The sequence below is a fragment of the Natator depressus genome, chromosome 7, assembly GCF_965152275.1.
Source record: "Natator depressus isolate rNatDep1 chromosome 7, rNatDep2.hap1, whole genome shotgun sequence".
NCBI classification, from domain to species: Eukaryota; Metazoa; Chordata; order Testudines; family Cheloniidae; genus Natator; species Natator depressus.
The window spans coordinates 24,891,957-24,913,592 of record NC_134240.1 but is presented as its reverse complement, the minus strand read 5'-3'; the positions used below and the strand labels follow the sequence as shown (position 1 = coordinate 24,913,592).

The following is a 21,636-nucleotide window of genomic DNA, read 5'->3' as shown; positions in this document are numbered from 1 at the left end:
GTTTTATCTGTAAACTGCAATCACTAGGGGCTTTTGTCAGCATAGTTATATCAGTCAGGGATCAAACCTCTGACCAACATAGCTATACTGGCAGACGTTTTTAGTTTAGATATAGCATCAATGTGTAACCACAGGCGCTTCAAAAACAAGAACAGAGCTCTATCTTGAACTCATCTCCCTTGTAAGACAGACAGCATACGATAGCATAATTATACTACCCCTTTCAGGAATTCAGTGTAAAGCTCCTCCATGAATAACTGAGATTCTGAGGTATGGACAAATATATTGTACAGTAAGCACTCTTCATTAAAAACTAATTGCTTTGCAAGTGGCATTATGGATCTGTAATATTCACACAAACGCTGTACAATGTGCTTTCACAGGATTACTTAGGCTTTATCTACACTACAGAGGTAGGTCGACATAAGGCAGCTTATGTTGACCTAATTATGTTAGTGTTTACACAACATATCCTGCTGATATACGTGCCTTACTACACTGACATCATAAGTCCACCTCCACGAGAGGGCTTACATCAGTGTAGTTAGGGTGACACGGTGTCTGTGTAGACACTGCGTTTCTTATGTTGGCTGTCATTCTTTTCCGCTGGAGCCATGAAATTAAGAAGAAAGCAGTCTCCCGAGCCAGGCTGCTACCAGGTTCTCTCCAAGCCAGACTGCCACCCAGGCTCCCGGCTTGGGCTGCCACCCGGGCTCCCCACTCTCCACTGGGAGCCCTGCTGCCCCTCCTCCCGGGGTCCCAGTTCCCCAATCCCCACTGGGAGCATGGCAGCTGACTGGACTCCAGGCGTGGATCTCCCTGCTGGAGGTGACAAGCCCTGGGTGGCTTCTCCTCTGCTCCTGGCTGGAAAAGGGGAGGCAAGAAGCCCAGGTGGTTGCCCTCTGCTCCTGGCTGGGAGTGTGAAGGCAAGAAGCCTGGGTGGCAGCTGGGCTCCCAGCAGGGAGCTGAATGGAGCTGAAAGCCCTGGTACTCAGCTCCCCACACTGCCCCTCTTCAGTTGGTGGAAATGCTCCTAGTGAGGATGCATGCCACCAACAGAAGGAAGGTAATGTGGACACCAGCCACTGCAGTAATTACTGTGCTGGCTGTAAGTCGACCTAACAGATCGAGTTAAGACTGTAGCATAGACATGCCCTCATATTAAGAAGGCAGCACAAAATGTGCATTTATATATTCAGTATTTTGGAGTTATACTACTCATTAATTAGTCTTCAGATCATACATAGGAATGGCCATACCTGACTATTCATGAGTCAAACTCAACAAAGTTGGTGCAAGACATTAAAAAGTATATCCTATGGAATTAGCTATGTCCATTATGCTCCCAGGGGGGTTCATTCTTGCAGATTGTTTCTGTCTTTTCTCCCCATCAGGATACCATTATGGGAGACAGCTTTACATTCTGCTGGGCTTTCATAGAGCTTTACCAGCAGGAGCCTCTAATGGGAACCCCTACTTCCCCAGATTTCCTGGAAACCCCACCTTATCAACATGATAGTTGCTAATTAAAATAATAATTTAATCATTACAAATAACTCAAATTATGTATTTCAGCATTAAACAATATATTTGCTTAACTCTACCTTCATCATATTTGCATTATCCACTTTAGCCTCCTCCAGTTTGGGTTGCAGATCAACTAGTTCTTGCTTCATTTCACCAACCTAGATGGACATTTCTTTATAAAATTATCACAGTAGCAGTAAATGCTGATGCTAAAAATATAGCAAATAATAAGTGGAAAGTTTAACATTTAAATACAGTATAAAATCAAATATGGGTACTATATTTAAAAGAACCCCATAAAAACTTGTTATATTCCCTGAAAACAGGCTCAAACATTAGTGACAAGAACCTGTGGTTTAAAAATTAGAGAAACAGTACTATAAATACACAAAATTACTACATATAAGAACAGTGGGTGAAATCCCATTGATTTTAAATGGGGCCAGGATTTGATTTAGTGATATTGATTTTAATAATTTAAGCAAGCCTTTTATATCAAAACAAAGAAAACACTGCAGAAAGATTAGTATTATAGTGCTCAATCCTGCAGCCCTTTGGTTTCATGGAGTCACATCCATGCAAGCACTTACTTAGATTGTAAGTTCTTTGGAGTACGGACCATCCCTTTATTATATATTTGCATAGAGCCTAGTACAGTGGAGCCGCTGTCTCTAGGCACTATCACAATATAAATAAACAAACAATGATGTCTGCAGAAAAATGGAAAAGTCAGTTTATCTTGGTCTTATGTTTTAAGACAGTGCTAAAAGCAGTGACCAGTGAGATACACTTTGCATGAAAGGAATGACATAGGTCACAATTCCTGGGTATAAAAGACAAAAGAACAGGCTCTTCAGGTATGGTCCATGTAGGTATACATATTTTCTACATACAAAGAAAAATATCCCGGCTCTATTTTTAAGATTGCAGCCTACTTTAGAACGTAGTAGTCTTTGACCTTGCCTACACTACGAAATTACTCCGATTTTACAGAAGTCGATTTTTGGGAACAGATTGTATGAAGTCGAGTGCATGCGTCCACACTAAGCACATTAATTCAGTGGTGTGCGTACACAGTACTGTGGCAAGTGTCGACATTGCGAGAGGTGCACTGTGGGTTGCTATCCCACAGCTCCCGCAGTCCCTGCTGCCCATTGGAATACTGGGCTGAGCTCCCAATGCCTGATGGGGCCAAAAATTTGTTGCGGGTGGTTATGGGTAAATGTCATCAGTCAACCCTCCCTCCGTGAAAGCAACGGCAGACAATCATTTTGCGCCCTTTTCCCTGGATTGCCTGAGCAGACGCCATAGCACGGCAAGCATGGAGCCCATTCAGCTCACTGCAGCAGTTATGACCATTATAAACAACTCGCGCATTATCATGCAGCTTATGCAGAACCAGACCCTGAAAAACCAGGCGAGGAGGCGACAGCAGTGTGGTGACGAGAGTGATGAGGACATGGACACAGATTTCTCTAAAACCACAGTCCCCAGCAATTTGGAGATCATGGTGTTAATGGGGCAGGCTCATGCCGTGGAACGCCGATTCTGGGCTCAGGAAACAAGCACAGACTGGTGGGACTGCATAGTGTTGCAGGTTTGGGATGATTCCCAGTGGCTGCGAAACTTTCGCATGTGTAAGGCCACTTTCCTGGAACTCTGTGACTTGCTTTCCTCTGCCCTGAAGCGCAAGAATACCAAGATGAGAGCAGCCCTCACAGTTGAGAAGAGAGTGGCAATAGCCCTGCGGAAGCTTGCAACGCCAGACAGCTACCGGTCAGTTGGGAATCAATTTGGAGTGGGCAAATCTACTGTGGGGGTTGCTGTGATGCAAGTAGCCAACACAATCATTGAGCTGCTGCTATCAAAGGTAGTGACTCTGGGAAATGTGCAGGTCATAGTGGATGGCTTTGCTGCAATGGGATTCCCTAACTGTAGTGGGACTATAGATGGAACGCATATCCCTGTCTTGGGACCGGACCACCAAGGCAGCCAGTACATAAACCAAAAAGGGTACTTTTCAATGGTGCGGCAAGCACTGGTGGATCACAAGGGACGTTTCACCAACATCAATGTGGGATGGCTGGGAAAGGTTCATGATGCTCGCGTCTTCAGGAACTCTGGTCTGTTTAAACGACTGCAGGAAGGGATTTACTTCCCAGACCAGAAAATAACTGTTGGGGATGTTGAAATGCCTATTGTTATCCTTGGGGATCCAGCCTACCCCTTAATGCCATGGCTCATGAAGCCGTACACAGGCACCCTGGACAGTAGTAAGGAGCTGTTCAACTATAGGCTGAGCAAGTGCAGAATAGTGGTAGAATGTGCGTTTGGATGTTTAAAGGGTTGCTGGCGCAGTTTACTGACTCACTCAGACCTCAGCAAAACCAATATTCCAATTGTTATTGCTGCTTGCTGCTGTGTGCTCCACAATCTCTGTGAGAGTAAGGGGGAGATGTTTATGGCAGGGTGGGAGGCTGAGGCAAATCACCTGGTCACTGAATACGCACATCCAGACACCAGGACGATTAGAAGAGCACAGTAGGAAGCGCTGCATATCAGAGAAGCTTTGAAAACCAGTTTCATGCCTCGCCAGGGTACCTTGTGACACTTCTGTTTGTTTCTCCTTGATGAAAACCCAACCCCTTGGTTGACTCTAATTCCCTGTTAGCCACCCGCCCTCCCCACTTTGATCACAGCTTGCTTGCAAAGGAAATAAAGTCACTATCATTTAAAAACCATGTATTCTTTATTATTTGATTATAAAAATAGGGAGATAACTCACAAGGTAGCCCGGGTGGGGTGTGGGAGGAGGGTAGGAGGGAAGGAAAAGGCCACTTCAAAACTTGTTGAATGACAGCCTTCTGTTGCTTGGGCTGTCCACTGTGGTGGAGTGGTTGGGTGCCCGGAGCCCCCTCCACCCCCTCCGCATTCTTGGGTGTCTGGGTGAGGAGGCTATGAAACTTGGGGAGGAGGGAGGGTGGTTAAACAGGGGTTGCAGCAGCAGTCTGTGATTCTGCTGCCGTTCCTGAACCTCTACCAGATGCCAGAGCACGTCCGTTTGATCCTGCAGTAGCCCCAGCGTTGCATCCTGCCTCCTCTCATCTTCCTGCCGCCACCTCTCATCTCGATCGTCCCTCCTGTCCCCACATTCATTGGCTTCTTTCCTGTACTGTGCTACTGTGTCCCTCCACACATTCTGCTGAGCTCTGTCAGTGCCGGACAACTGCATGAACTCAGAGAACATTTCATCGCGTGTGCGGTTTTTTTGCCACCTTATCTGAGATAGCCTTTGGGACAGAGGAGGGAGGCTTGAAACATTTGCAGCTGCGGGAGGAAAAAAAGGGAGTGAAGTATTTAAAAAGATACATTTTACAGAATAATGGCTATACTCTTTCACAGTGAACAACACTATTCACTTTACAAAGCACATGTGATTTCAGTACAAGGCAGCATTTTGCATCTTATATTGAGTGCCTGCGGCTTTGGTGTTAGAGATAACACACGCAGTGCCAGGCAACAGAATTCGGCTTTCAGGCGGCCATGGTAAGCCATAGTCTTTTGGCTTCTGCAACCTTCATAACAGCAGCGCTCTCCTTTCCCATACCAAGCAAAGCCCGTTGAGTTGGCCATTTAGTGCTGCAGTTTTTGTGTTAACGTGCAGCAGCAGAAACCAAACTAACCCCCCCGCCCATCCAATTCTCTGGGATGATCGCTTTACCCCTTCCCCCACCACGTGGCTGGTATCAGGGAAGATCACTGCAAGCCAAACGCGAACAGCTCAGCGCCAATGGCCCCCACCCCCCACTGCTTGGCTAACTGCAGGGAGGATTTCTTTTCAGCCACAGGCAAACAGCCCAGTAGGAACGGCCACCTCTGAATGTCCCCTTAATTAAATTCCCTGTATTTCAACCAGGTTACCATGAACGATATCACAGGATACCTGAGGATAGCACAGAGAGATAAAGAATGGATGTTGCTTGAATGCCAGCAAACACTGGGAACCATACACTGCCAGGCTTTGTCATGTAATGAGATCAGATTACTTGCTACTAGCATGGCGTGGTAAAGTGTCCTACCATGGAGGACGGAATAAGGCTGCTCTCCCCAGAAACCTTCTGTAAAGGCTTTTAGAGTACCTCCAGGAGAGCTTCATGGAGATGTCCCTGGAGGATTTCCGCTCCATCCCCAGACACGTTAACAGACTTTTCCCAGTAGCTGTACTGGCCACGAATACACACCAAGTCCTCAGGACAAATTAATCATTAAAAAACGCTTGCTTTTAAAACATGTATTATATTTAAAAAGGTACACTCACCAGAGGTCCCTTCTCCGGCTTGGTTGAGTTGGGAGGCTATTTCAGTCAGGGTGATAAAAAGATCCTGGCTGTCAGGAAGAATGGTGTACTGTGCGCTCTCCTCAAGCTCGGTCGTCCTCCTCCTCATCTTCCCCATCTGCAAAATCCTCAGGCATGGCGGAGAGTACCCCATTATCGGAGTCCACGGACAGGGGTGGGGTAATGGTGGCGGCCCCCCCTAGAATTGCTTGCAGCTCAGCATAGAAGCAGCATGTCTGGGGCTATGTCCCGGAGTGTCGGTTTGATTCTTTGGTTTTCTGGTATGCTTGTCTGAGCTACATAAGTTTCACGTGGCACTGTGTTGCGTCCCTGCTGTAGCCTCTGTCCATCATGGCCTTGGAGATTTTTTGAAATGTTTTGGCATTTCGTCTTTTGGAACATAGTTCTGATAGCATGGATTCGTCTCCCCATACAGCAATCAGATCCAGTACCTCCCGTTCGGTCCATGCTGGAGCTCTTTTTCGATTCTGGGACTGCATGGTCACCTGTGCTGATGAGCTCGCCTGGCCAAACAGGAAATGATATTCAAAAGTTCCCGGAGCTTTTCCTGTACACCTGACCAATGCATCCGAGTTCAGAGTGCTGTCCAGAGCGGTCACAATGGTGCACTGTGGGATAGCTCCCAGAGCCCAATACCGTCGAATTGTGTCCACACTAACCCTAATTTGAAATGGCCATGTCGATTTCAGCTCTAACCCCCTCATCGGGGAGGAGTACAGAAATCTATTTTAAGAGCCCTTTATGTCGACAAAAAAATGGCTTCGTTGTGTGGACAGGTGCAGGGTTAATTTGATTTAACGCTGCTAATTTCGACATAAACTCGTAGTGTAGACCAGGCCTTAGACTGACTGCAAATTCAATGAGGAAGTGAGAGATGAGTTGATGAAGCAGTGTTTGGATCCAGATCAGGTTTAGTACAGAGTTTGAGATCTGAGTCTGAGGCAAAATCAGGGTTAGGGTTCACATTTGGATTAGTCCATGCCATTATCTCACAAATTGTTCTCTGAGGGCTTGTCTACATGGCTTGTATGTGTGTCTACGTGTTAATCTGCATTAATTTGAGTTAATCTGATATGAAAATGCCTGAGTACACATGACACAAATCATGACAGCGCATTAACTCCAAATTCATTGCCAACACTGGAATCCTCTTTTAAAGTGCATTAATTTCAATGAGAATTGAATTAATGTGTTGTATTATTCATGTGCATGGACTGCTGCTGTGCACTACTTGGCAGTTCTCCAACTGCTATTCCATGCTGTTTGTGAGTGTCTGTTACTGATCTGTCTACCTGTGTGCCTTTCACTATTCTGGGAAGTTGACCTGATGTACAAAGCTCTGTAAAAACTGGTACAAGGGCCAGAATTTGCCTTTTTGCTCCTGGATTCAAATACATCAGCATTGCTGTGATATAGAGTCATAGAGCTTAAGGTCAGAAGGGACCACCAGATCATCTAGCCTGACCTCCTGTATATTACAGGCTGCCATCACCACCACCACCCGTGTACTAAATCCAGCAACTGAAAATTAGACAAAATATTACAGCCCACAAAAGACTGGACTGTGCCACAAGCAGAGAATAGGAGGGACCGAGGTGCACCAGTGCTCAAGCCCTAAAATAGCAAGGAAATGATTAATTGTTACATACCCAGATAATCCTGGCAAGTGACCGACACCCACATGCTGCAGAGAAAGGCGAAAAAACCCCAAGGTCACTCCCAATCTGACCTGGGAGAAAATTCCTTCCCACCCCCATACATGGTAATCAGTTAGAGCCTGAAAATGTGAGCAAGAACCAGCCAGCAAAGCACATGAGAGAGAGACTGCTCAGTGCCACCTTATAGCCCTGGCTCTTCCCATCCAATGTCCCATCTCCAGCCAGGGCCATTCCTGATGCCTCACAGGAAGAAGATAAAAAACATCTCTCAGAATACATTGAGGGTGGGGGGAATCCCTTCCTGACCCCTGCTGAAACCCTGAAGCATGAACTCTGGGAACAAAAGACATAAACCAGAAATGAGTCCCAGGGCTGTTGAGCCCTGCCCCACCCATACAATTGCACTCATAAATTTGTCTAGCTCTCTCTTAAAACTAATTAAGCTATTTGCCCACACAATTCCTATTGGGCTATCACTCCAGAAGCCTTATAATATGCCTCAAGCAGCCACTTGGAGTGTGTTGAGACCCTTGATCTCAACCTGTTAGTACAGCAAACTCTTGTGGACAGACACTGGAATAAAGATATTTTTGTGTACATTGCTGAGCAGATCTCCATGAGGGGTCACAACCAGGATGCTGACTGTCACGGAGTGTGGGGGAGTCAGGGCCATGCACGCCCCACTTCCTGTGATTCACCGTGACTCTCAGCCAGCCAGTAAAACAAAAGATTTATTAGATGACAGGAACACAGTCCAAAATAGAGCTTGTAGGTACAGACAACAGGACCCGCTCAGTCAGATCCATCTTGGGGGGCAGATACTTAAGAAATGCATAGGGGAACTGAGGCACCCACACAGTATTCAGAGAAAACAAGTTTTTTCCTGCAGCTTCCCACCTATTCCACAAATAGCACCACCCTTCTTTCAGACAGCCCAATGTACACTTCACTACCATTCCACAACTACTGACGTCATAGTTAAACAGTTACTTCCTTCTGTCCAAGTGACCTTTGAATGGCTTCATTAACCAGGGAAATAGAGAATAAACTGGGTCTCTCCCCAGATAGTTGAAGCAATCTCCACACCATTAATATCCATAGTGAGCTTGGATGCAAACTGTCCTTTCTCCATTAAGGTAAACTCAAGTGAATTCTGAAAGATCCTGGTACTGTGGACCCTTCCAGACCACCCTCTATTTATGTTAATAAGCCTGCCACAGTGATCAACCAGTCCTTGAAGCACCAGGCAGAAATACCCCTTTCTGTTTATAAACTCTGAGCTCTGGTACAGGGGGCAAATAATAGGCACACAGGTCCCATCAACTGCTCCAATACAGTATGGAAACCCAGGCGTGCAAAGCCATCAAAATCCTGAGCACTACCAAGCTTTATAACCTGGTGCAATAGTACCTTATGCATGGCATCGCACATCTGCATAACAATGGCATCAGCAGTCAATCTCCCTACACCTAATTGGTTGGTTACAAATCAACAACACTTGTGAGTGGCCAGCTTCCGATGGCATTGGCGACCTGCTTCTCAACAGGTATAGGGCACTACTCACTGTGGATTAAATCCCTTGTGTAGACAAGCCCTGAGATTTCTGCCCAAAATAAAACCTGAATTGTGAAAATCTTATAAGACCTCCTGTTTTCATGACACTTCTGATATTCTGGCACCAAAGCTTACATGCATAGATATTCTGATGAGGTTTTTGGCTACATCTGAACCAAAACTGAAAAATAAATTCTCTGCTATTTTTAGAGAGAGGTGGATGAGGTAATATCTTTTATTGGACCAACTTTTGTTGGTGAGAGAGACAAGCATTCAAGCTACACAGACCACTTCTTAATCCAAAACCAAACCCATAGGGGTTGTTTCAGATGTAGGGATTGGAATCTAGCTCCCACCTTGGAAATTTTAAGGTTTTGATTTGAGGTTCTGCTTTTGGCTTGTCTCTATAGAACTGTTTCCGAGTTCAATTTCTGCCTGTTCTAACATGTGTATCTACTCACCTGAGATTCAGCAAAAGCTAGTTTATCTAGTCCATTAGTATAACCCTTTTTGGCTTTCATCACAGTATCCCGTTTTTGAGTTAAAAGTTGCTGGAAGGCAGCAATGAGTTCAAGATAAGAAGTAGGAGTGACATAGTTATGTCGTCTCAGGGTTTCCAAGAATCTATGGAAAAGAAAGATAATCTTTCTAACTACAGTTAATGAAACATAAAAGGGGTGGAAAATAAAAAGTGTGACAACTAACAGGAATGATCCATTTGTTTCAAAAATAAAAAAGTCACACAAACATGTTCTAAACTTGCACAGTTCTTGCACAGTTCTTCAAATTTACAAATTCACAGTACAGAAATTATCAGTAATGACGGTGACTAAACTACCTTACTAAGTAATGTGGTCCATATCACCTAATTGCCTTAATTGTTAACAAATGTTCTCTAACCTATTACTTTATTTTTAATTTTAGATTATTCTTAATTTTACCACTTTTGATAGCATAAAAAGTCTCATCTTATCTTCCTTATACCTTTATTTATATAAAATATCACCCCTTTTTAAAAAATATACAAAACTAACTTTTCAGAGAGTGACAAAACAGAAGTATGGAAGTGTTTACAGATGGGCACCACTTCTTGCCGTTCATTGTCTGTGAGCTGAAGTGTTTCTAAGAATTTATTAGCCACACGTTCAAGGGCATCTTCAGGCCATGGCTGGAAAAAAAGGCAGAGGGAGGAAATAAAATGTAGGTGTTACCACTCATGATTTGTGCAAAGACGTAATTTTTACACTTTGGAACAAGCAATTTCTTTAATGCGTCCAACACAATACGTCTCAAGAAATGGTTTGCTGGTGGCTAATCAATAGATCTAGCTGCAGTTTAATTGCTGATAACACCATTTGTAAGGACTGTTGCCTTTAGCAATTAAAGGTAATTATCCAGGTTTTAGTTCTGCTAAGGAACCTCTATCTTCAGTTTTTCCCAGCAGCATAGGAAAACACTGTGCAGCATCACAAAGTGAAATCTCCCCCACACTTGTCAGCCATTCCAAATTGCTTACACCTTTGCTTCCAACTTGTTGATCCTGTAAACTGGCAACAGAAATTATGAACGTATTACTTTTTCACCCAACTGATTTTGTTAACAAAAAAATCTAGGTTAATTATACACTGTTATATTGGAACCAAGATTCAGATGTGAACAACTATTTTAAAATCTTGAATGCCTTGAGACATAGCACATCATATATTATCGGATTAAACAAAACAATCAATAATCAGCAAATGAAGGAATAAAGCATCATTAGAGAGCAAGTTGTTGATGACAGAGTAACGTTAGGAACAACCATGCTGAAACTGGTCAGCCCCTACAATATTTTGCATCTCGACATTCTAATTTTTTTAAATTATTTTGTAGCTTTACCTGTAACAGGGTGAAATATCAAATAGTTTCTCAAAAACATGAGTGAGGATGACTTGTTATACTTTAAATATTTTGAGAGAGGCTGACCCCTGCTAGCCAGAGGGTAGAAGGGAAACATAATGGGGTATGAAAATACAGGCATTATTAGAAAACTGAAACCCTCTGTTGAGGCAGCAACATATTTTTACAAACCTGGAACCAGTCAATAGTACAACAGTTGATGAGAGACGGGAATTGTCTCAGACGATTGCGGAAAGCATCTCCGATTGGGCTGAATGCTACCACAACGTGGAGATTTTCTTTGCAGCGGTTCACGAAGTAGGCAAACAAGGCCAGGGGACTGAGTTCATCATGTTTACTGCCAGCTTGAGCTACTGCACGAACACCCTAGAGAATAATGGATGGGATGGGGAAGCCTGTGATTAATAACCTGTCATTAAATACTGTATTTCAAAATGATTTAAATCATCCTTTTTTGACATCACATGATCTAAAATGTAGTATAGGTAAAATAAGACAAAACCTGCTAATAAACAGAATAAAATTAGAAAAACAGAACAATAAGCAAATAATATTTGGGGGTGCCACACTCGTATTTATCTAAAAGAAAAGGAGTACTCGTGGCACCTTAGAGACTAACAAATTTGTTTGAGCATAAGTTTTTGTGAGCTACAGCTCACTGCATCCGATGAAGTGGGCTGTAGCTCACGAAAACTTATGCTCAAATAAATTTGTTAGTCTCTAAGGTGCCACAAGTACTCCTTTTCTTTTTGCGAATACAGACTAACACGGCTGCTACTCTGAAACCTGTCGTATTTATCTGTAACTCTGCCACCACTATTCTAGAACTAATTTCCTGCTGGTTTGACCAATCTAGTATTCTAGATTAGGATAAAGATTAAACTGGTTAAAATGTGACCCTCTCTTTATGGGGAGGTTATAAATCACATTCTGAAAATCAGAATTTGAAATTGAACCTCCTCAGGCAATAAAGTATCTTAGCCTTTTATTAGTAACACAACAATAAGACAATTAAAATCAATCTTCAACCACTTACAAAAACATTTTAAAAGATATAAATTATTAATATAAATTAAAAAGGTGCAAATTATTATCCTCATTTTAAGGAAAGTCAATCTCATAAAAATCAATGTTCTTCTTCCTCTAATATACATTTTAAGTGCCATATACCACACCAACCTCCTAAACCACATTTCATAAAAATAAACAACTTACTGAAAGCATTTTTGAAAGTGATACTCAAAACAATTCATTAAAAGGATGTGCAGTATTTACCTACAGGTAGAGAAGGATTCAAATGTCCAGATACACAAACATATCACATTTAATCATTTGCAAAAACTTTTCTTAGAAGAAGAAACCTTATGTTCTGAATATATGAAGCATCTACACTGTTACTCTGTACTGTTCTTACAATACAATAAATACTGATCTCAATTAACTAACAATCCACAAAAAACAGATCATCCATTTCCCTAAAATTCAAAAGTTTTTTCCGCAAAATATGACTATTTCACATAACCTAGCAATTGTTTTTTAGAAATCTATAAAGTGGAAAGATAGAATTATTTTGATTGAACATATTTTTATGAACAATGAATGAGTTTATCTCAACTGACATGCTGCAGAATAACTACCACATTTAAATGCTACATGGAAAGAAAATTATTTGAAATTAAAGAATGTGTTCAAAAGAACTATGAAATTGAAACAGAACTATCCGTAGCCAACCATCTTTAATAAATACTTGGTTAAAATGAAAAGATAAAACCTTAAAAATCCAATCAATTAAAATCATCATATAATCTAACTTCTTTGCAAAGTATATGGAATGCTGCTCTCAATATATTTATCAAACCACAATGAAAGAAATGTTTTTTTAAAAATGTATCAAGTAACATAACTAATTAAATAAAAACATTTGTGCATGTACGGTGCACCAACTTCTATGAGTTTTGGAAATGTAACACCATGATGATTCATTAGTTGACATGCCATGGATATGTGAAAAGATTAAGACCTAAATTTTCAAAATACTACTCTAATTTTGAATGTCCAACTTATGAAACCTAAGCCCTGATTTTTGGAAGTGCTAAGCACTCAAAATGTGTGAACATTATTCTGAAAATGGAAAAGGAGTACTTGTGGCAATTTAGAGACTAACAAATTTACTTGAGCATAAGCTTTCGTGAGCTACAGCTCACTTCATTAAGGTGCCACTAGTACTCCTTTTCTTTTTGTGAATACAGACTAACACGGCTGCTACTCTGTTAATTGTATCCAGTTTGCAAATTAATTCCAATTCAGCAGTCGCTCGCTGGAGTCTGTTTTTGAAGTTTTTTTGTTGAAGAATTGCTACATTTAGGTTTGTAATCGAGTGACCAAAGAGACTGAAGTGTTCTCTGACTGGTTTTTGAATGTTATAATTCTTTACGTCTGATTTGTGTCCATTTATTCTTTTACATAGAGGTTGTCCAGTTTGACCAATGTACATGGCAGAGGGGCATTGCTGGCACATATCACATTGGTAGATGTGCAGGTGAACGAGCCTCTGATAGCATGGCTGATGCGATTAGGCCCTATGATGGTGTCCCCTGAATAGATATGTGGACACAGTCGGCAACAGGCTTTGTTGCAAGGATAGGTTCCTGGGTTAGTGTTTCTGTTGTGTGGTTGCTGGTGAGTATTTGCTTCAGGTTGGGGGGCTGCCTGTAAGCAAGGACTGGCCTGTCTCCCAAGATCCGTGAGAGTGATGGGTCGTCCTTCCGGATAGGTTGTAGATCCTTGATGATGCGTTGGAGAGGTTTTAGTTGGGGGCTGAAGGTGATGGCTAGTGGCGTTCTGTTGTTTTCTTTGTTGGGCCTGTCCTGTCGTAGGTGACTTCTGGGTACTCTTCTGGCTCTGTCAATCTGTTTCTTCACTTCAGCAGGTGGGTATTGTTTATGTGACCATCGCTTATTAGCACTGTAGTGTCCAGGAAGTGGATCTGTTGTGTGGACTGGTCCAGTCCGAGGTTGATGGTGGGATGGAAATTATTGAAATCATGGTGGAATTCCTCAAGGGCTTCTTTTCCATGGGTCCAGATGATGAAGATGTCATCAATATAACACAAGTAGAGTAGGGGCGTTAGGGGACGAGAGCTGAGGAAACATTGTTCTAAGTCAGCCATAAAAATGTTGGCATAGTGTGGGGCCACGCAGGTATCCACAGCAGTGCCGCTGATTTGAAGGTGTACATTGTCCCCAAATGTGAACCTCAGAAACAACTCTGACATCATAATCAAAAAGGCAGACAAAGGAGGTGCTGTTGTCATCATGAATAGGTCGGAATATGAACAAGAGGTTACTAGGCAGCTCTCCAACACCACTTTCTACAAGCCATTACCCTCTGATCCCACTGAGGGTTACCAAAAGAAACTACACCACTTGCTCAAGAAACTCCCTGAAAAAGCACAAGAACAAATCCGCACAGACACACCCCTGGAATCCCGACCTGGGGTATTCTATCTGCTACCCAAGATCCATAAACCTGGAAATCCTGGACGCCCCATCATCTCAGGCATTGGCACCCTGACAGCAGGATTGTCTGGCTATGTAGACTCCCTCCTCAGGCCCTACGCTACCAGCACTCCCAGCTGTCTTCGAGACACCACTGACTTCCTGAAGAAACTACAATCCATCAGTGATCTTCCTGAAAACACCATTCTGGCCACTATGGATGTAGAAGCCCTCTACACCAACATTCCACACAAAGATGGACTACAAGCCGTCAGGAACAGTATCCCCGATAATGTCACGGCAAACCTGGTGACTTAACTTTGTGACTTTGTCCTCACCCCATAACTATTTCACATTTGGGGACCATGTATACCTTCAAATCAGCGGCACTGCTGTGGGTACCTGCGTGGCCCCACAGTAATGCCAACATTTTTATGGCTGACTTAGAACAACGCTTCCTCAGCTCTCATCCCCTAACGCCCCTACTCTACTTGCGCTATATTGATGACATCTTCATCATCTGGACCCATGGAAAAGAAGCCCTTGAGGAATTCCACCATGATTTCAACAATTTCCATCCCACCATCAACCTCAGCCTGGACCAGTCCACACAAGAGATCCACTTCCTGGACACTACGGTGCTAATAAGCGATGGTCACATAAATACCACCCCATACCGGAAACCTACTGACCGCTATTCCTATCTACATGCCTCCAGCTTTCATCCAGACCACACCACATGATCCTTTGTCTACAGCCAAGCTCTGCGATACAACCGCATTTGCTCCAACCCCTCAGACAGAGACAAACACCTACAAGATCTCTATCAGGCGTTCTTACAACTACAATACCCTCCTGCTGAAGTGAAGAAACAGATTGACAGAGCCAGAAGAGTACCCAGAAGTCACCTACGACAGGACAGGCCCAACAAAGAAAACAACAGAACGCCACTAGCCATCACCTTCAGCCCTCAACTAAAACCTCTCCAACGCATCATCAAGGATCTACAACCTATCCTGAAGGACGACCCATCACTCTCACAGACCTTGGGAGACAGGCCAGTCCTCGCTTACAGACAGCCCCCCAACCTGAAGCAAATACTCACCAGCAACCACACACCACACAACAGAACCACTAACCCAGGAACCTATCCTTGCAACAAAGCCCGTTGCCAACTGTGTCCACATATCTATTCAGGGCCTAATCGCATCAGCCACACTATCAGAGGCTCGTTCACCTGCACATCTACCAATGTGATATATGCCATCATGTGCCAGCAATGCCCCTCTGCCATGTACATTGGTCAAACTGGACAACCTCTATGTAAAAGAATAAACGGACACAAATCAGACGTCAAGAATTATAACATTCAAAAACCAGTCGGAGAACACTTCAATCTCTTTGGTCACTCGATTACAGACCTAAAAGTTGCAATTCTTCAACAAAAAGACTTCAAAAACAGACTCCAGCGAGCGACTGCTGAATTGGAATTAATTTGCAAACTGGATACAATTAAGTTAGGCTTGAATAGAGACTGGGAGTGGATGGGTCATTACACAAAGTAAAATTATTTCCCCATGTTTACCTCCCCCCCCCAGCCCCCACCGTTCCTCGGACGTTCTTGTCAACTGCTGGAAATGGCCCACCTTGATTATCACTACAAAAGGATTTTTCCCCCCCGCTCTCCTGCTGGTAATAGCTCACCTTAAGCGATCACTTTGGTTACAGTGTGTATGGTAACACCCATTGTTTCACGTTCTCTATGTATATAAATCCCTCCACACTGTATTTTCCACTGAATGCATCCGATGAAGTGAGCTGTAGCTCACAAAAGCTTATGCTCAAATAAATTTGTTAGTCTCTAAGGTGCCACAAGTACTCCTTTTCTTTTTGTGAATACAGACTAACAGAGCTGCTACTCTGTATTCTGAAAATGTAGGTCTAACTCTATTCTGGGAAGATATAATTGATGACATACACTTTCTGCCCATTTCTGGCCTTGGTTATACTAGTGCACTTGCCACTGATTTCCATGTAAACTGCAGGGGTGCAGTGAAAAAGTGATTTGTGCTTTTATTATGGCATTCCACAAACAAAACAACCCTCCCCAACCACACACACCAACAATACATATACACCATCAAACAACGTCCTCCTACATTTGTTTAAAAGGGATTGAAGTATGTTAAATGTGACATGCCACCAAAAGAAAGCCCTAAAAACAAGGAAATGCCTAGTTATGGGACATTTAACCATGCCCTAATGCCCACACAAGAAGCTTCTACTGACAGAGACAGACTACATAGTCCCAGAGAACTTATTTCTTCCTCCAAGTAATAAGAAAAAGTGCAAATCCATCATTACAAGCTCAGCAACATTAGCAAATATTGAGGGTTGGCATATAAGCACAAGTTACGTGTATAGTGTGTTATGTATATGTGAGGAAAGCATGAGGTCAGAATTAAGGTTTGTACCAGAGGCAGGATGTATCAACCGTCCCATTTTATAAACAAGTTAACACAATTTACAAGAAGATCTTGTGAAAACAAGATTTCATGAGATCCAGTAAAAGTCATTAAATGAACTGTACATATCCAAATGGGCACTTTAAAAAAGGTATATATTGTTAAATTCTTGATGCAAAAATTTTGCAGTTTTGCTTTAAAATTGTGTTGCTGGGGCAAGTTAACTTATGGTTCCCCTTTTAAATTTACTATTTATTGTCAAACCACAATGAAAATAAGAGATTACATTTTAAGAGAAATATAGCCATTTTTTAAGGATACCTCCATAATGTCTTGCTTTTCATCTGCTGCAAAAAGATTAGGTACTTCTCCAGTATTGAGAACACTGTCAATATCTTCCAAGAAAGCTTCTTCTTTAATCTGTGTGTCTGTGATTATAAACACAGTTTTCAAGCCCTTCATGCCTGCACTCTTCAGAAGGTTCTATAAGGTTCAAAAAATTAACTTTAAGTTGATTGAAAGTATGGCACACTCTGGAACACACTTCTTGAAAATTAAAACCAAAACACATGCATGTTAATCATGGGCGGTGGGTGAAACGTCCCATGGGGGAGGCAAGCTCCTTGTCCTGCCTCTTCTGTCCACAGCCCCGCCCACACTCCACCCCTGCTCTGCCCCAGGTCCCGCCCCCACCCACCACTGACTCGCCACTCGCCTCTTCACCCTCCCAAGATCCCCCCCTCTGCTCACCTCCTTCCCACCCGCTGCTCGCCTCCTCAACCTCCCCCCGCGCCAGACCCTTTCCCTGCCCGCTATGAGACCCCCCCCACCACCTGCTGTGCAGCTGGCTCGCCACTCACCTCCTCACCCTGCAGCTGCCCCCCACCCCGTGACTACCTTCCCCCTTTTCACCTTAAAGCACTAATAACATTCCCCAAGGGAGCTGAACAGGCAACAAGTATAGCTCAATTGCCAGATAGATTCTCCTCTGGGTGGCAGGGAGTTCGGTGTATGCTATATAGAGAGAGATGAAAAGCCAGGCTACCTGCGCCAACCTGAAGCCTAATCTCTCCTTTTGAAAAAGTGCTTGTCATTGACAGCCTGCATTAAGGCAGTAGTTTAATCACCTTTCTTACACAAAATTCCCTGCCAGACTTGTTGACTTAAACTGGGTTTGAATACAATGCCTAGATCAAGAAATAAACTCACTAGCTATGTCAGCTCCTCCTTGAGCCAGGTTAGCACTTACTTCTTCTGGGTACAGAGAATAACTGAAGGGTTGTCATTTGGAAACTGTTTTTAACCCCAGTAATACATTTTCCTACAATATAAAAGCCAGCTGAATGTGGCCAAAGGCTTCCTGGGCATTGGCAAATACCTGTTAAATGGCTTCATTACTACTTTAATGGCTCTTTAACAGTTGCAGTGATCTCTGCTACTAGGTCTCTGGAAGGCTTTTTCACTGTGTAAAGTTACTCAGGGATCCCCTCCGCTCACCTCCTCACTCCCTCCATCCACGTCTGCCACTGACTCCCTGCTGGCATTCTCACACATACACACACGCCCCGCAGGAAGGAGGGGGTGAGGAGAGATGTGGCTGGCAGCTGTGGGGACCTCCAAGGGGAAAGAGGATGTGGTAGAGGAGGAAGATTCACTCCAGGTGGCAGCAGCAAGCCATGGGAGCTTCAGGGAAGGGTCAGAGCAGGGAGGGGAAGAGGCGAGAGGGTGGGGGCACCAGAGCCCAGGTGTCGGGCAGTAGGGACGGCTGTGCTAGAGGAGGCAATGCCTCCCCTTGCCTATTATACCTGCCACCCATTATGTTAACACTCACCTTCAGATCTTCTCTCCATTCATTCATACCATAGCTCTTAGAGATCTCTGGCTGAAAAATATACATTTTCGCCATGGCTGTAGCCAAACGGGTCAAAGACTGACGTCCACTCCCTCCCATTCCAACCAGTAAGACATTGCCACCTGACTGCTTTAGAATACGACTTATCCGAGACAAATGTTCCAACACGTACCTGACAATGAAATAGATTAAACATCATGATGAAAAGAGACAAAGTACATTTATAAATGTTTTACATTTTTCTAAGCTAATATTTTTACGTTCTGTCAATAAGTCTGGGAGATGAGAACAGAAAGTCATGTTTGCCCAACTTCCTGCCCAGAAGAGTACCTCCAAAGCTGGATAGCCAATAAACCAATCTTTCATAACTGTTGTGACAACTATATACACATCACCCGATCACTAAATATAAGCTTTAGGAATTAGTGGGCTTGGACTGATGGAGATGTCAATCTAAAAGAAGAAATCAACAGATAAGGAAATTTCCAATTCTAAAGCACAGTTGCTCTGTTAGTCTTAACTTTTGGGAAATATCAATAGTATGAACAGAATAGTGAAGAATACATGGGAAAGAATATGGGATAGGTCAATGTTTTCCCCCTTCAAAATGCATTTTGTTGCTGATTTTGGGAAACACAGAATTGAGCAATTTCTTTAAAAGGTGGCATCTGGAGATGACTGAATGAAAGTTAGTGCACTGGAACAGCGAAAAAGCTATTTTCCCATCCTCATCTTTGAACAGTGTGTCAGAAAGGAGATGAAGAGGAAGGCCGCCAAAAGTAAGAGTCTTGCTTTCAACCTTGGCTGGGAGAGGGGTAAGAATTCCTTCCTAAGGAAGCATAAAACTCATTTAAGAAAATGAAGGGGGACACCATTTAAATTGGTTTCAAAAAAGTTCAATCATCTTAAAGAAAGCAAATTCTGACTTATCCTGAAAAGCCAGTTCAGGATATTTTTCTATGTGCTTGGTCACTAGGAGACCAGTGGCTTGGTCTCATCAGCCTAGAACCTCACAGGAGGAACTGCAGCTGTGATTAGTAGGGCATGGCTGTGCAGTCCCTCTCAGACTTGGAATTCCTTTCCCTGGTGAAATGAGGGTCCAGAAGCCACAAGCAAAAGTGGTAGAATTATCCCCTAACAGATAGTTAGAGAGTTACTTCACAGCTAAAAGAAAAAGAGTATTTGTGGCACCTTAGAGACTAACCAATTTATTTGAGCATAAGAAAAGTACTCCTTTTCTTTTTGCGAATACAGACTAACACGGCTGCTACTCTGAAACTTCACAGCTACAGCATCATCTGGATCTAGTGCAGCACTTCTAAATTACAAACATGAATGCTCCTGCAAAGGGTCCCTGGGGAGAAAAATGTTACTTCAAACATCAGTTAACTGAATAAATAAGCAGAGACATGAAAGGAAAAGATCACTGCTTACCCACCTACTCCCTTTCCCCACCAAAAAAGGAAAAATAAAGTCAGTTGAAAATAACAAAGCAGGATTGCTCATCTCCCATCAGAACAGAACTTCTGGTGCAAAGTGTAGTGCATCTGCTTCCCAGTAAAATCATTTGAATTGCCCCCAGCATCTGCCAAGAGGTAATGTAATCAGCGACAGTTTGGTGGAGACATGTAAAGGGTAAGAGAGAGGTAAAAAGTGCACTTCTCAAAAATGAATATTATTACAAAGTTGTTTATTGCCTAAAGCTGTTAATAATGCCAAGTATGTGCACCTGAAAATTACAAGGTTCATTCTTGTCTTGTGAGTTTGGTTATATTCTTCCAAACACTGCTCTACAACATCACTGAACTGTTGAACACTTGGAATTTCAATATAAAGTCTTTCATCTCCTTCAAGGTCAGGGTTCATGTAATCACCAAATACCAGACTTCTCATGTCTTCTTCAGTTACCTATGGTATAAAATCAATAAATTGCAAAGTGAAATTTAATTGTCATTTTCCTACATGGACTAATTAATGAGCAATACATTAGCACACTTTAGATATCACACTTCCTAGTCACAATACTGATCCAAGTAGACAAGCCCTTTGATACAAGTAACCATTTTTGTTGTTTATTGGATAAACTTTTTTTTTTGTATTGGGGTGTTTTATCAGTGTTTATTGATTAAAACAAAAAATCAAAATCCCTACTAATAGGTCATGCCCAACTCTAGTAAATGTTTATTTATTTATTCTTTGAACACAATTAATTAAAATGCTGTTCATAGTCTCATGCACAAACATAATCAAAACTTTCAGGATATAACACAGAGGTATGGGTAGCACCCTTCTTCCTCATCTTAGGAAGTAATAACTTGAGCCATAAGGTAAGTTCCTTGTCTACACATCCATTAAATGGCAAAAGAGAGTGGGAAAAACATTAAAAAACAAAAATCATCCAAAAAACTAGAAAGTGATCACGACAAAAAACAGATTGTTCACCTTTAACGGTCTCTTAGAATTTGTATTTACTATGCTAAACAATCTATTCCACCTTGTATTTAGCTATGACACTCCGAGTGCCTTTCACAGGCCTGAAGAAGAACTCTGTGTAGCTTGAAAGCTTGTCTCCTTCACTAATGGAAGTTGGTCCAAGAAAAGATATTACTTCATCCCCTTCTCTAAATCTAAAGATAGAGACTTTTCCCATGTAGTAGATCAGGTTTCTAGAAGTCCATTCAAAAATTGTCATCACTGAGTTTCCTCTTGCAGATATCACACTTACCAGCAGATGGACCAAGATCCGGACTAATTTCTTCTTGTCATAATGGTTGGTAAATTACTTTCAAATTAAAAGGAGTACTTGTGGCACCTTAGAGACTAACAA

General features: G+C 42.6%; 2 protein-coding genes across 2 annotated transcripts in view; both read right to left on the bottom strand.

The window, feature by feature from the left end:
* DNAH12 (dynein axonemal heavy chain 12) overlaps positions 1 to 21,636 on the bottom strand; it is a 175,116-nt gene that overhangs the window by 61,070 nt on the left and 92,410 nt on the right. The window contains exons 42-48 of the mRNA XM_074957725.1: positions 20,539 to 20,717; positions 18,789 to 18,981; positions 17,279 to 17,440; positions 11,167 to 11,361; positions 10,131 to 10,264; positions 9,558 to 9,720; positions 1,605 to 1,685 (exon numbers count right to left, since the gene is read on the bottom strand). Of these exons, the coding sequence (XP_074813826.1) occupies positions 1,605 to 1,685; positions 9,558 to 9,720; positions 10,131 to 10,264; positions 11,167 to 11,361; positions 17,279 to 17,440; positions 18,789 to 18,981; positions 20,539 to 20,717 (1,107 nt within the window). The remainder of the gene's footprint in view (positions 1 to 1,604; positions 1,686 to 9,557; positions 9,721 to 10,130; positions 10,265 to 11,166; positions 11,362 to 17,278; positions 17,441 to 18,788; positions 18,982 to 20,538; positions 20,718 to 21,636) is intronic.
* LOC141990487 (uncharacterized) lies at positions 4,325 to 6,545 on the bottom strand. Its single transcript, XM_074957726.1, has 2 exons — positions 5,846 to 6,545; positions 4,325 to 4,854 (listed from the first exon to the last, which is right to left on the bottom strand). The coding sequence occupies exons 1-2, from the start codon at positions 6,015 to 6,017 to the stop codon at positions 4,367 to 4,369; spliced, it is 660 nt and encodes a 219-aa protein (XP_074813827.1). The 5' UTR covers positions 6,018 to 6,545; the 3' UTR covers positions 4,325 to 4,366.

Coding starts and splice junctions, on each gene's coding strand:
- LOC141990487 (XM_074957726.1), bottom strand. CDS start 6,017: ATGGGGTACTCTCCGCCATGCCTGAGGATTTTGCAGATGGGGAAGATG. Junction 4,855..5,845: donor AGCCGGAGAAGGGACCTCTG/GTGAGTGTACCT, acceptor TTCCTCCCGCAG/CTGCAAATGTTTCAAGCCTC.